The sequence below is a fragment of the Poecilia mexicana genome, unplaced genomic scaffold (genome assembly GCF_051168715.1).
Source record: "Poecilia mexicana isolate PSO_F unplaced genomic scaffold, ASM5116871v1 scaffold_11, whole genome shotgun sequence".
Classification (NCBI taxonomy): Eukaryota; Metazoa; Chordata; class Actinopteri; order Cyprinodontiformes; family Poeciliidae; genus Poecilia; species Poecilia mexicana.
Window position 1 is genome coordinate 8,755,237 of NW_028263380.1, and position 14,955 is coordinate 8,770,191.

At 39.3% G+C, this 14,955-nt stretch overlaps 1 protein-coding gene across 1 annotated transcript in view; it reads right to left on the minus strand.

Annotated features, from left to right (window-relative positions):
• The window catches only part of adgrb2 (adhesion G protein-coupled receptor B2), a 178,920-nt gene that overhangs the window by 81,851 nt on the left and 82,114 nt on the right, over nt 1-14,955 (minus strand). Inside the window, exon 15 of the mRNA XM_088010131.1 lies at nt 10,021-10,064. Within this exon, the coding sequence (XP_087866257.1) occupies nt 10,021-10,064 (44 nt within the window). The remainder of the gene's footprint in view (nt 1-10,020; nt 10,065-14,955) is intronic.

Below are 14,955 nucleotides of genomic sequence, written 5' to 3' on the forward strand. Positions count from 1 at the left end.
GATTATAGCGAGGATGATGCGATGTGGATGTGAAAAGATTGTACAGCTTACGAGTATATACATGTTATCTCCGCAGTGGGTACTCAAACATTAAATATTTATCATATGATAATCTCATATGATAGATCTCCGTTGATAAAATGAAAAATCATTTCCCCACTCCCGCCTCTTCACTGACTTATTCGGAAACTCGCTTACTGTAATTTCAAACCTGTTTTACAACACGGTCCAAGAAATCTCAAAAAGCAACACATCCTCACTATCGCGGAGAGCGAGAGCAGATAAGAAGCAAGGTCGCCGACATCAGTCAGCCTGTAAAGGACTGCAAAGCCATTTCTACAGCTGGAATTTCAGTGAACTTCTATTAGGGCGGTTTTCCTTTATAAGAATGGCCTCTTAATATTACTCCAAGGGTACATCATCAGTTTATCTAGGAGGGGACTAAATAAATACTTAGAAAGAGACTGGACAAAAACGACCTCTATGAGAGCATTCCAAAGCCAAAATCCCTGTTAACCAAACAAGAAAAAAGGCCCAGCTCACATTTGCTCAACAACATGTTCCTCAAGGCTTTTGGAAAAATATTCAAAGGACTAACAACAAACAGTAGAACCCATCTGGTGGTGTACATTCAGCTAGATTTGGAGTAAAATTAAAAGAGCATTTCAGAAATATATCACGCCAGCAGTAAAACTTGATGGTAGTAAGATGGCCTACGGACGTTTTGCTGCTTCAGGAGGTTAGACGATTTCCCATAATTGATGGAACCATGAATTCTGCCTTCTACTAGAAATCACTGAAGATTTATTATCTGACTTCCAAGGTCTCACAAATGCCAGATGACAATTGTCGCTGCCAAGGGTGGCACAAATGGTCACTAAGTAAAGGGGGCGAGCACTTTGTCGCATAGGGCCAGATACGTTTGGGCAGTTTTGTTTCCTCAGTAACCTAAGCAGATACTTTTTTAGTTTATTCGGGTTATTTTTGTCTGATAAAAACTTCTTTCCATTGGTTTGCTGCTGTGCTGCACAGAAGTAAGAATTCCAATAGGTCTGCATTAAAGATAAACCTAGTGTCCTTGTTTAATCCTCCTTGTCTTTCTTGTGGCTCATGTCACGTGAGATCTCCCACACAAAACCTTCCCTCACACACTCCTTTCCCCGTATTGTGTGCTCAGAATGCTTTGTCAGTGACCTCCACTGTCCCAATCTGCTGCTCTCTGGTATAGCCCTGGGCTAATTTATAAGCTTCTTTCCAGGGATTAACTTTCCTTCTGGTGTTCAAACAAGTGAGCGAACAGGAAATGCAGAGATACCTGTCTATGGTCTGCTTTTGTAACAGTTCGCAAGGACATCCAATGTAACCACAAAAATCATAACTCCAGTAATAAGGAATTAGCGACCAGGATGTAGAAAATGATCCGAAAGGCTTGCATTTTTAAAAATGTTTTAAGCTAGTAGGGTTTGTACGAATTCATATGAAAAAAGTATTCCAGAAAACTGTTTTCCAAGCATTTGCCAGAGGCTCTAACTGGGATACCCAAAGAACCAAATGCCCTCTTCTTCCACCATCACAGGCACTAAAAAAAATTATGAATCAATATGGGAAACACTCCATTCAGCAGACCGTTGCATAAAAGATCTCAAATGTTCTTTTTTTTTACAGTGCAGAAGTCAAACCAATGATGTATAACAGACCTTAAGATTCAGAGAGGTTACTTACTTTTAAGCTCCTCAGATCCAGCAGGGAAGATGAAACTTATTCCACAAGCCTGGAGAGAAAGCTTGTCTTCTTCTCTTCTGGCTTTAAGTTTGAATTCTAATCAATACAGATTTCCTACACCTTCATCTTCAGCCAAAGCTGCAGCCTCAGGTCTAAGCGTGCCTTGGCAGCAGGTTACAGCATTCTAACTCCACTGGTCACATGTTGATACAATCGATAACATTTTGTTTGGTAAAAGACAAGACTGCTAATTTTGTGATACAACCAAGTACGCTAAGCGTCTTCACATAACTTCTGCGGCCCCATAGAAAAGCAGAACTTTCCCTGTGTCGAAGCCACTAGCACACATCCATGTAGTCCTCTTCCAGAGAAAAACCAAAGCTCCACTTTTGTACATGGCTAATTTGAGTCATCTTCAACATTTGCAACCACCACGAGAAACCCAAACCAAAGTTCTCGACAAGCCTCCGTGCCCCAACGTCTGAGAATTCCATTCACCACAGTGACGTTTTCCCTTCAAACTGTTGTGATAACCGTAATGAGCCGAGAGCCTGACCGTGTCTGCGATATCCAATGGAGGAAGAGCGCACATAAGCCCCACTGGCCGACTCCCTCTTGCCGTGCTGACTCGCTGTTTGACACAGTCTTGATCCCTTGTGTTCTGTCAGATGGAAAAGTGGAGCAAGCCGTATCATCCATCCACCCCCTCCTCCTGGCAGCTACTCTGTTTAGTGTGTTAGTCTGCGTGTGTGTGCGTGTGTGTTTAAGTGTATGTAATGAGTGGAAAGAATACTTAATGTGCTAAGTCTATGATTCCTTTACTGCTCAAATTGGAAAATTTGCAGCCAGTTAAATACCGGCACATTTATCAACAAAGCGGATTTGAACCAAAACAAATTAACGCCTAATGTAATAAACTGATGGCTGCAACTTTTACATATTTTGAAATAAATAAGCCAAGCTTCATGTTTAGCGCACACAAACTATGTAATACACACAGTGGATAAAAATATCAAAGATGTCAAACATAAGGTTGAATCCCATCCAGACTGATGTTATAATTTTAGAGGGTCTTCTTACTTTGAAGTTGATTACATTAAAGTCAGTCAGACTGAGTGACTCTCTACAAATGGTAATCTATGCCTGACGCAGGAATAAGGAGATATTGGTGGAATATTTTTGGGTGAGAGTTAAAAGACAGATTTTAGTCTTATTTTCAAACTTGTCTGCCCACTGAGTTGATGAATTAATCACTTATGCAAGGAATTTTAAAACAAACGGAACATTTATAAAGTGGCTCTAAAATTTATTGGCACTCCTGAAAATGAATCTCACACTAAGTTGATGGCAATACTTAAGGGGCAGTGTTATATATTTTCCAGTGCAATTTCGTAGCACAGTAAAGTAACTTTGTTATGTTGTGAAGATGACAACATAACATAGGGATGCTTTGTTAAAATGAAAATTAACAAAACATCCCTTTGGCAACAGGAAAAAAAAATTAGCCCACGTGTGTCATTCATTTATATTAACTTTACAAGAATTTGCTACAATTCGCTTACAGTGTACTTTGAAAGTCATTTTGCTCCCTTGCTATCCTGCTCAGTGTCATACTCCAGGTTATGGTCAAAAGCACAGGCTGTGCCTTTTAGTAAGGTGAACATCAAAATATTTTAACCAGATTTGTGCCAGCTATTTATTCATTCTTTTTGGGCAGCAGACTGAGGCGTTGACCTCCCAGAGCCAAAGTTGACAGTGGGCACAGTTCATACTTGCAATGCTCACAGAGTCTTTCTAGCCGGCAGTAAAGTGCAATTGAAAGGTCTTTACAACATTATCACAAACAGAGACAAAAACAGCACGATACTGAGCCTCAGTCTCTTCGAAAGCAACTTTTATCCATACACAACGTTTATCTCTAAACAGTGTATGAACTTTTTAATGCCACTGCAAGTTTGGCTGCTTTGTTGCATATGGATTTTAGTTTTTGACATCATTTCAACATAAAGTTTTGTTTGGGAAACTTAATGCAAGAGTTATGAAAGAAAATGTTTAAAATGCATTTTTAGATACCTATTTATATAAAAAAGCTTCAAAAAGGCCTAAAATCATCCTTAAAGCGCCAAGTTTTAGATTTACAGCACAGTGAATTTATCTCTCTGTGTGTCCACGGTACTGGCTCCACCAAGACATTCTTCTCTGAGGTAGAGTCACGGTTAAATCAGGGAGATGCCGGAGGCAAGGTTAAGATCTGCAGCTAAGATCAGGGGGAGTATGAATCATCAGTTTCAGTGAGAGAAACCGGGTGAGGAAAGAAGAGTTTGAAGAAACTACAGAGTAACGAGTCAAAGTCTAATTGTCAAATCAAATATATGAATTACAAATGTTTACAATACACCACCAGTGCTGGTCACTAGGTCAGATTCTCTCATGCATTTCTGCTCTCATCCTCTCATTTGCTTTTGTGTCAATAAATCCGATGAATTTCTTAAATTGACATTGCAGCTAGAACTTTTATGAAAGGAGCACAACACTCTGCAAGAATGAAGAAAACAGGTTGGGAGATGGTAGAAGGGATGGGCACATCCGGGAAAGGGGGGAGGGGGAGCCGGGTTGTTGGGCTCAACGATTTGGGTGGCCAGATGGTGTCGACATATGGGCCTGTTAGGGGCAAAATAAATAAATAAAGCATACACTTATGAATACTAAGAGCCAGCTGAGAAACAGAGACAATTGCCACAAGGATAAGAATCGTTTGTGCAGATTTAAGCCACAGAGTCAAATAACAGAATAAACATGTGCGTCTCGATAAATCTCAATATCTTCAAAAAGTCAACCTTTTGCATTAATTCAATACCATAAGTGAAACTTCATTTTACACTGATTCAACATACCCAGAATATTTTTGGTACAAGCCTCTTAATCCTGTTGGTTTACAGACGTAGGTATCTATTGATAGTTGATGTTCTTTTTTTTTTTTTTTTTTGCTGTGATTCTTATAGCTTAGAGCTAATTAAAACTTTTAAAAAAACCAAACAAAAATGTAAGAAAATTAAAATATGACTATCCAAGAGTAAAAACCAAATCGGCACGTTTCGGCCATGACATGCACTGTGTCACCCTGACTGAGGAAAGCTACTCTATACAGCTTACCGGAAATTGCGCATGCTGTAAACAGCCAGCCCCCGCTGTGAAGAGAAAAGTGCCGAGCCGAACAGCATCTTTGGCACCAATGAAATGTCTTAAACATTCCTCTTGCTTTGACTTTAATCACTCAATATTTGAAGTGTGGCCAAAATGGATTGAGTGGCTCCGTTCATTTCTATTGTGTTCATTGTAAAACTACAACCATTCACAACTCTGTCTTCTGTTTGCTGATTGTTACGGTGGCAATTCTTCCAAAAAAAAGTTACCTCGATGGGAGAAAGCACTGAGGGGAGGTGAGAATAGAACAGGAAGGCAAAGGCCAGGGATACTGTAGTAAAGTAAACCAGGTATTGATACTTTTGGCAGTGTAGGCAGGAGTCAAATTCTTCTGCAAACTAGTAAATTTTCAAATTAAGCAAGCACTTTATGAAGGCCACTAAGGAAAAGTGTAGTCTTTATATTCTTCGCTCAGGTAATTTATTTTTATTTTTTTTAAATATAGTACTTAGTTTTCTAGTAATCCAACATGAGAAATCTGACATTCTTTGTTGTCATATTGCTCTGGATAGATGTGGTGATTCTTGAATCGCTCACGACTTCTGCTGCAATTCACAGTCTGTGAATCTCCCACAAATTCCTGAATGAACTTTGCTCTTCCGTCCTCTCAAGTAGTGATGTGTTGTTCACGAATGTACTGACTCTAAAACCTGACTTTTTGTGGGGGGAATAAGAAGAGCAAAATCCCAGTGGGGGGGTGGGAAGGGTTGGGAGGAGAGCTGAATCTCAGCTGCTGGCGCTCATCTAGTTCAGAATCCCTGTAGGCAATTGTAGTGATTTATATTTATAGGCACACCATGCAAAGACAAACTAAAACCACACCATTATGTGAAAAGAGGAAAAGGGTTCTTGTAAGGCAGCAAGTGTAGAGGTACAGGGAAGGTGCAGAGGAACAGAGGCAATTACAGGGTTTCAAACTGAAAGCCTTCAATAAAATATTAAGAAATGGTCGCTGTGCTGTGGTTTAGTAATGAGAGTAAAGCAAAATAAAAACCAATGAAATGCTGAAAAAAAACACACACACACACACACAAAAACAATGGATAATAGCCAAGTTTTAGATTTGAAAGCTTGTAGTGGTACTAAACAAAGAGCCATTTTGGAGCCTAAGAGCACTGAGCCGAACAAGCTGACTTTTTGACAAGAGCTGGACCATCACGACTCCCAATTCTGTGTTTTACCTTTTTGAATATGCACCTTTTTCCTTCACTTAACTTTCTTTTAATACACCTGGGTTCAGCACTCTGCGAACAGCAACTTTTTATGCAATTGTCTTCTTTAATGTAACCTCCTAATGGAGAGTGTCAGTGACTGTCTACTGGACAACTGTCAAGTCAGCAGTTTTCGTCTTGAGCGTATAGGACATAGCATGGTAAAAAATAAAATAAAAAATAAAAAGCTTTGTATGAAAAATTCATTTTTATTGGCAACGGGTAAGATTGTAATTTTCTGAGGAACTCGATTTTAGGTTTTCATTACGGTCAAGCCATAATCATCAAAATTAACAGAACACTTAACATATATCACTTCATGTGTAATGAACCTATACGAGATTCCCCTTTTGAATTAAATTACTGAAATAAATTAACTTTTCAGTGATATTCTAATTTACCGAACTGAATAGTCTCCACGCAGAAGTCATAAAATGGTAAAGGTTTTCCTATTTCTTTGAGCAGTGCTTTTTTTATTTTATTTTTTTTTTGTGCAGTGGTTTGGTTGAGATGCTGCCATGTTTGCCCTCCCCCTGTACTGCTATCTGTGCATTCTCCACCTCTTGTCTGCCTCCTGCTCAACCTCAAAGCCCTTGGCTCAGTCAGAAAGGCAGCCAAGCTGAGAGCAGTGATATCTTCCAGCAAACAAACGGCTGCTTTGTACAACGTGTTCTCTGTCTGCATCAACTTTGCGCCTCACGCCAAGCTCCAGACAAGATCTCCTGCCTGACAGAAAAAAAAAAAAAAAAGAAAGGAAACACCGGCGGAGGACGCATGGAGTATTTGTGCCCCTTCGCAAAGTCTCATTTGCCCGCCTTCGCATGTAACGAGCTCTCGTATCCAAATAGTACGGTGTGACGAGGTTTTGCTAAAAATTCTTGAAAAGGTGACAGGACGAAGGAGAAATCCACTCGCATAAAGTCAGCTTAGGTTTAGTTTGTGTGCTCGGCCCTATCAATTCTGTCAAGCTTACGTTTGGCTCTTTTCCCCCATGCCTCCAGCTGTGATATGTGGATAGACATCACTGCCTTGTTGCCACTTTATATTCCGTTTGGCTCTCTGCCCTCGTCATGTCTGCACATTTAATTTGATTGCAGCTGTAATCTGCAAGCTAGTTAATTGACTTTGCCTGGCATTGTTCCTCTGTTACCTTGATGGAGAGGGGTAGCTTGATAAGTCGCAATGTCTTATCCTCTCTGGAAAAACCTGAACTTACATTGTGTGTGTGTGTGTGTGTGTGTGGACCCACATCATAAGAGAGTGTTCCTCCATAGCAAGAACACTACTGTAAAAAAACATCTCACTGAAGAAGATGGAGCTGACCAGAATTTTTCCAGCATAAGTCAGTGTTGTCATGGTAAACAGAGAGGCCCTTCAGTGTCTAACCCCCCCACCTCCAACTAATTCTGTTCTCCTTAAACCCATTTGCTATTTCAAAAGTATCATTTGTCAAATCTTTCACCCTGAATTATCTTCCTGAACACATCATTGCCACTGACAAGCATATTTTGGAAGAAAATAACTTCATCATGATACCACTTTCAATTAACATGAGCAGCATGCAAATTACAAGAAAACACTGTTGCTCATGGCAACACCGAGACACTTTCAGAGTCCAATGTTAGTTTTACTTACAATGTTAAAGGATTAAAAAACGATCAGGCATTTAATGTAATTGCTTTGCTGTTTTTTTTTTTTTTTTTTGCAATCTTAAAAACACCAAAACTCACTTATTCAACTGATGATCCAATGAGAGGACATATCTTTTTCTATGGATGGTTTCAGCAGGGTCTTTGGAAGGTCTTGGGCTGTGCTCCCCATTATGAGTAATGAAGCTTGCCAATTATTCTGGGCATGCACAAAACCTCTGTGGGTGCCTTATTGGTTAATAATGTGGTGTGACTAAGGTGCAGCATGGAAGACTCTGGAGCGGTATTTCATCCATGACGTGTGGCCTGCGCACGCGAGTGTGGATTTGTCAGAGAATTTCTAGCAGAATTGTTCACACTGATATCATGGCAACTTTCCAATTATAGTGCTACAATACATGCAGGATTATGTTTTGTTTTTTTGTTTTTTACAGTGCCTTTCCTGTAAATCTACACAAAGAACTTCATAAAATCTTGTTATATAGGAGTATAACAAAAGGAACCAGTGCTACACCAATGTGTTGATGATCCAAAGAAAGCTGCTTCAAATTAAAAAAAAAAAAAATGGAAACCTAATATTATTCAGGAATACTTAATTTAATAGGGAACAAGAGAAAAAGACAAATAGCTATGCCATACAGACTCTTAAAATCTAAAAAAAAAAAAAAAAAAGTAGTAAAGCTAGCCAGTAGTTAGTTAAAGCCAAAACATTATCATTAGCTGATCTGATCAATAGCCAATATATAAAACTATCCTAATCTCAAAATCCCTACCAAGTATTAGGAAAGTGCTATGTCGGAAAATCCAAACATTTACAACAATTAAAAATGTGGTCTGTGTTTCAAAAGGATCTTCTTCAATTCATGCAAGATGTTCATTGTAGATGGGATTGGCTATCATTCAAGAAAGCGATACGTGTTTTTTTTATTTACAATAAAAATGTTCATCTTGGCAAAAATATTTTTCTTCCTCATTATCAGTGGAAACATTTTAATTGGCATTACAGCAATTAGTTACTCATTTTAATTGCAGATATTACATCCGGCTATGAAAACACATGTTCAAGTTAAAATATTGTTTGAAGTATGAATATGCCAGGAGAATTAATAATTGTGGACTTAATTGCATATTTGTTAATTTAATATGCAGATTTAATTTAACATTTTTTCCCCCCAGTGGTAAACATTTCACTTCTCTGTAAAACATAAACTTGAATACCAAAGCTACTTAATGCATCAAAATTTAATAATACAGAAAAGTAAAACAACATGCTACTGCTCATAAATGCACTTTTTACGTTCAGTTAAACTTTAAACAGTAACAAGGACACATGATGCCACCTGTCAATCAATGCAGTGCGTTTGTCAGCAGCTGATCAATTCCTGGTCACAATTTCTCCCAAGTAAACTCGTCTCACCTTGCTTCGTGGTCAATCATCATTCTTTTATATTTTCACTCAGTAGCATAGTTGAGTTTTTCTAGCTTAGTTTATACACAAATCTTTTTCCAGGGTTGCAATGGAGGCAAGTGTTTCTCTTCAGTAGTCAATAGGCAAGCGGAGCACACCCTGTACAGATCACCAGTTCTTTACAGAGTAGGCTCAAGATGCCATGTTAGGCAAAAATAATAACTTAGCTAATGTACTCCCCGTGTACTCCACCTGAGCTAAGCCTATTCTTGGAACCAAAGCCTTGTCAAATGTTTCCGAACAAGTTTATTTCCTGTCAATGACAAACTGGACGGCCACAATGTGGGTTAATGGTGATAACAGCCTGATCAATTGTGCTGGTTTGCATTATGTCGCTCGCTTGCACGGGTCCACTATTCAAAGCAAATGAAATCAAACTGTCTGTGTCCTACTTAGATAATTAGGAGAAAAGCCATTAGGAACATACTAGCACTTCAGGAAAGTGATTGAAAACAAGTTGGCTGCTCGAATTAAAGCAACACTCAGAGAATGAATAAAGACCTGCAAATTAAACCGTTGTGGGAAAAGGTAAACACTGAAAAAGAAGACGAGACTAAAAGTGGTGCTACCTTTGAACTCCTGGCAGCAAAAAGGGAAAAGTGTTTTCTTTTTTCTTGTAATTTAATTAGCTGTACCAGTGAGGGTGTCTTGTGTGTTTACTATTAAATGATGCATGACTGGACATGAGACTGCACACACATATCAGCAAAACCTACTGACAAGACATCTCGTATATCTGCAGCACCGTTCATTCAAAGCAACTTACGTGTTGCCATAGTTCCAGACAACGCACTGAGGATCTGATGTACCCTGCAAGATAGAGAAGAGGGAGGACAGGGAAGGGGGGGTGTAGAGAGGGGAGGGGGAGAGATAAGCTGTTATTGCCAGTGGAAAGGAGGCGGCAGAGGGAGAAGACAGAGTAGTTTCTTGCCAAAAGGACAAAGAGTGATGCTGCATGGGCAATGGAGAGAAGCAAACAGACAATGAAAGAGAAGGATTGTGACAGACGGCGAGTGCAAGACATGGTGAAAGAGTCATTCTTTAATAGGACAGAGCAGCAAATAGCTGCTACTGATGCGGCTGCAGAAAGAGAGGAGGTGTGTGGCGCAGACTCGAGACACTGGAAGCAATAAAAGAGTACATTTCATGGACATGAGCACTAAGAATAACTGCACTTTAGAATGAAAGCGTCATCTTTTAGGTACATACAGACTAGGGCATAGTCCAGCAAACTTTGATGATGGCAAAGCAGTTGCAAAAAAAAAAAATAATTGCAAAGCAAGGATTTATTTGACGCATATAAAGAGTCTGAAACATCTCACAATCTGACTGGGAAAACTCAAACGGACCTTCAGATTGGACTAAACATGTTCTGATATCAGCTTGCCAGTACATCCATTGACTGGCTGATGCCAGAAGCCAATAGGCCGGAGTCCAAGTGGTGCATAAATCATGTGGTAATCGAAGTAGGTAGCAAAGGAAGACTCCATATGACTCAATCAGTGAATCGATATCTTTAACTGACTCATCACAATCTGTTCCACCAGCGATCTAAAGTAGTTCCTGCACTGATGATGAGTTCAAAATCGTCTCTATTCTTTCAACCAGAGGGTTGAACTTTTTCTGGTTAAGCTGAAGGATTTCAAGCCTTGAAAATTCAGAGCAACGTTTTACTTGAGAAACAAAATGCATTGTGGGACTCTGATTTATGAGTGACATAGCTAGTAAAAGTTTGTTAAGAGCTGCAGATGAGTGTACACTGTTGAAATCTGCACAGTGGTGAAAGAAGAGTAAAATGGATTCCTATTTTTTAGTGTGGTGAGCCTTCCTCAGTCCTAAGCATTAAGCAATTTGCCTTTGAGCTCCCCCTTATGGCAAACAAGCTTATAGCAAGAATTCAACAGATAGGCAGCTTTTCCACTTAGTGGCTTGGAAAACATTAACATTCACTGTGATACACAAACCCAAAGTAGTAGTAATTTTGACAGAAGAAAAGGGATAACATAGTTTCCAAGCTGTTGGAAAAATGCTCAGTGCATATTTATGAAGCCCCATTTACTCGTGTTAGTAAAAGTAAAATCCAGAACCTCTGATTGCCTTCAGGAAGTCTATCAGTCTATCAAGGATCAAGTTGCAGGAATGAAGAAGCAACTAACTAGCTTCTTCATCTCTGCAACTTGAGTTTAAGCTTATCAGCAAAATGAAAAACATACTTTCCACTGCATAAAGCTAAGTTTAACTAGTTAAAGTAACACCTTGCCACCACACAGTGGGGATGATTTTCTTCATTGAGGACTGAAAAGGCTCATAGTTTATGGGGATGATGAATATTTACAATGGAATTTTTCAAGAAACCATTTTAAAATAGACTACATCCCAGTAGTACACCAACCTTCAACATATCACAAAGCTACAATAGGATGGTTAATGGAATGGTGTTCAAAAATGGCATGAGTTTGTTTTTACCATCAAAGGTTGCCCACAGCTTCATCGCCATATCAAAGCAATTTCATGTTCTGACCTGAACCTGATTTTGGACTTGTGGGAAAACCACCAACCTGCCCTCAGCTTAAGCTATTTTGCAAAGAAGGATGGATGAAAAGGTTAAACTCTACACATGGCTGAAATAAATGAAAATGTGATTCTACAAAGTATTGACTCACAGTGACAGAAAAGATATGCACACCGTTCTTTTCAGCTATGCATTAACAGAAAAAAAAAGTGTCCTTTTCCTTCACATATGTTTTGGTATATCGTGGAAAAGTATCACAGTAAGATGCAAGTTCAAGTGATTTGAATACTTTTGTAAGTAAAAAGACCTGTTCTTCACAAAATCTGGAGAGGAAGTAGAAGTTCTTTTATCAGTCACATTCAGTTTGTTTTAACTAAGCCAAAGGACGTAACAGAAGTGGTGCACACAGGAGGAGACAGTAATATGATGATTTATTCTGAGAAAGACAAGGTCATTTGTCCTTCTTCAAGCAGTTCAGGAGTGTTCTACCACGAATCAGTTCATCCATGACTGGACTTGAGAGGGTGAGATGATGTAAGGTCCATGTACACAGGCTCAGAGAGCAGATGACGACGATTGATGGATGAAAAGTGCTTTGTTCTGCCTTGCACACAGGCAGCCGTCACCAACGTTAGATGTCCCTGGGCATGCATTAGCGCGGCGAGCTCCGTTAGCATGCAGCTATCAATCATCGGGCATCGTGTTTGCTACAGCACGACTGACATTTTTGTATTTCCGCAATGTATGGCTTCTCTTTAATGCATCTGCCTCGTATAGTAGACATAATCTTCTCAAATGATGTCTCTTAAAGGAAGCACACAGTGTGGCTCGATGGCGATAATAGCATCTGCCTTTGAAGTCTTCTCTTTTATTCTTGAAGGGGACTCTGCCACTTCTTAAGGTGCCCAATAGCTCATGTGGTGATGAATATTGGCTATGGATATGGTAAGCTAATCAGACGAAATAACCTAATGCAAAAGAGTACGAGCACTCGCGGGATCAGGGATTCTTAAAAGCCTTCAACTTCATTTGAAATATTAGAGATGCCAAAAAAAAAAAAAAAATGAAATGGGGCAATCAGGCGGATGCTGTTTTACGGATCAAAGTCACCTTATGTATGATCTGAATTTATAAGGAAGGCTCGGGTCTTTAAAGCTGAACGAGAAATCATCTCCTAAATAAAAAAAAATATGCGTATGAACGATGGAGCAGGTGGACTCTGGCACTTGGCATATGTTGAACTGGTCTGCTTTGGGGATGTTGGGGTTTGGGGCCTCCTGCATCCTCCACAACATTAAAGACACACAGAAATTAGGTCAATGGGGATAAAGACATGGAGTCTGACTGGAGCAGATGTCCTCTCAGTAAAGACATGACCCTTCACACTCGCCTTGGAGAGCGAAGCACAGGGCAGCTGTTGCCTTGCTACAGCTCAGGCAGCTGGATGTTTCTAGATTGGCTAAGGTCAGACCCAAAGTATATTCTTCTGTAACAAGGGACAAAATCATGGCGTGTGCGCGCATCTCCCTGGTTGTGTTTTGTATAGGAAGGCTGAATGTGAATATGGAAGCAAAACAAATTGAATCAAAAGTGCAACACGCATGATATTCATCTGATTCTTGGCAGAGGCCGCGAGAATGGTTGACCAGGGTGGCAGCAACCGGAGGGAGTTCTGCTGCAACAGCAGACAAAAAAAAATTTGCAAAGTTTGAAAACTCCAAAATAAATATGAAACCGATGCCAAAGACGATGTAGAATGAAATCAAGCTCATATGTAAATTTCCATTGCATCTGAAATTAGGCTGTTGAAGATCTTAGAGCTGTTAAGACCAAATCCAATTTGTGGTAGCAGCTATGCATATGTCTGATTAGATTCAGATGTAAGTAATGGAGGAAAAAAAAATTTGAATCAACTTGTTTTCTGTCACTATCACATTATTTTTGTTCACAGTCACAAAAATGTTGTCACCCTATAATAGGAACCAACCATAGTGGCAGAAAAAGAGGCAGGTTTATTTTACACTTTAACTCAGGCATCAGTCCAAGGTTATTTTTTTGGTGCTGTCGTCATTGACAAAGGCATTTGACAAAGTTGAAAGGTGAAATTGGTAGAGCTAAAATATTTTATCCAAGTCATTTCACCATTTTAATCTAACAAAAACATGTTTTGTGTGTGTGTGTGTCAAAGCCAGCATCTACTGCCTCTGAAGCAATGACAACGTAAATTATTTTAAAATCTACGTTTCTTTTCTGCAGGTCATCTCACTAAACGTGAAAAAGTGGAGTCCCAAAAATTGATTAAACATTTAACCTTTTAATGGTGCCCTGCTTTAGGTAGAAACTCGTGTTTTGTTTTGAATGGCTCACTCATGCTCTTTGTAAAAATGATCTGAGTTTTTCTCACCTGGTCTCTGGAAAAGCTTGGAAAATGACAAATTATAATTTTAATGATGCCTAAGCAACCAAACAAAGGAGAATCAGTGTATAGGCAGACTTGATGATTGTCTCTTCCAAAACTTGAATTTAGCTCAGCAATTAGGCAGTACTCTTTCTTTTTCATAAATGACTACGGTGGCCAATAAGCTTCAACTAGAAAGCTATGAATCATCGATCCATCTCTGTTAATACCGTCTGATTCACCAAATGACTACTTAATCCCCCCCGGAGCTCATTAAAAACATTTAAACTGTGTTGAAATTGTGGTTTTAAACCACGCAAGCCAATATAAACAAGTCCTTCAGATCACCACGTTTGGGTTAAAACTTATCAAGCGTGTTCAACAGGTAGTGGTTCATCTTAATCATCCAGAAAAAAAAAAAAAAGGATTTTTGAATGATTGCAATCAAAGATTCCCTAAACCTCCAGGGGAAGTTAATCAAAAGGTTAATATCAGACCTCATTCCAGTGTTTACTTATGGGAGTAAAAACATCAACGCTTGCATAAAAGAAGCATCAATGCTCAACCTTAACCGCAGGGCATCCTTAAAAAGAGACTTATGAGTGAGCGTGATTGGGAGGAAAAATGTCAGTTCCCCAAGAAGAGTAAAGATTGCGACTGTGAGAGATGCAATGGAAAAGAGATGCTCAGATGACTTAAAGGAAAAAAACAAGGTGGACCATTATGCCCACAAAACTCCGGGGTCAGATTTTATTATCTGGGGTTGCTTCAGTTGGTAAGGAGTAAGTTCA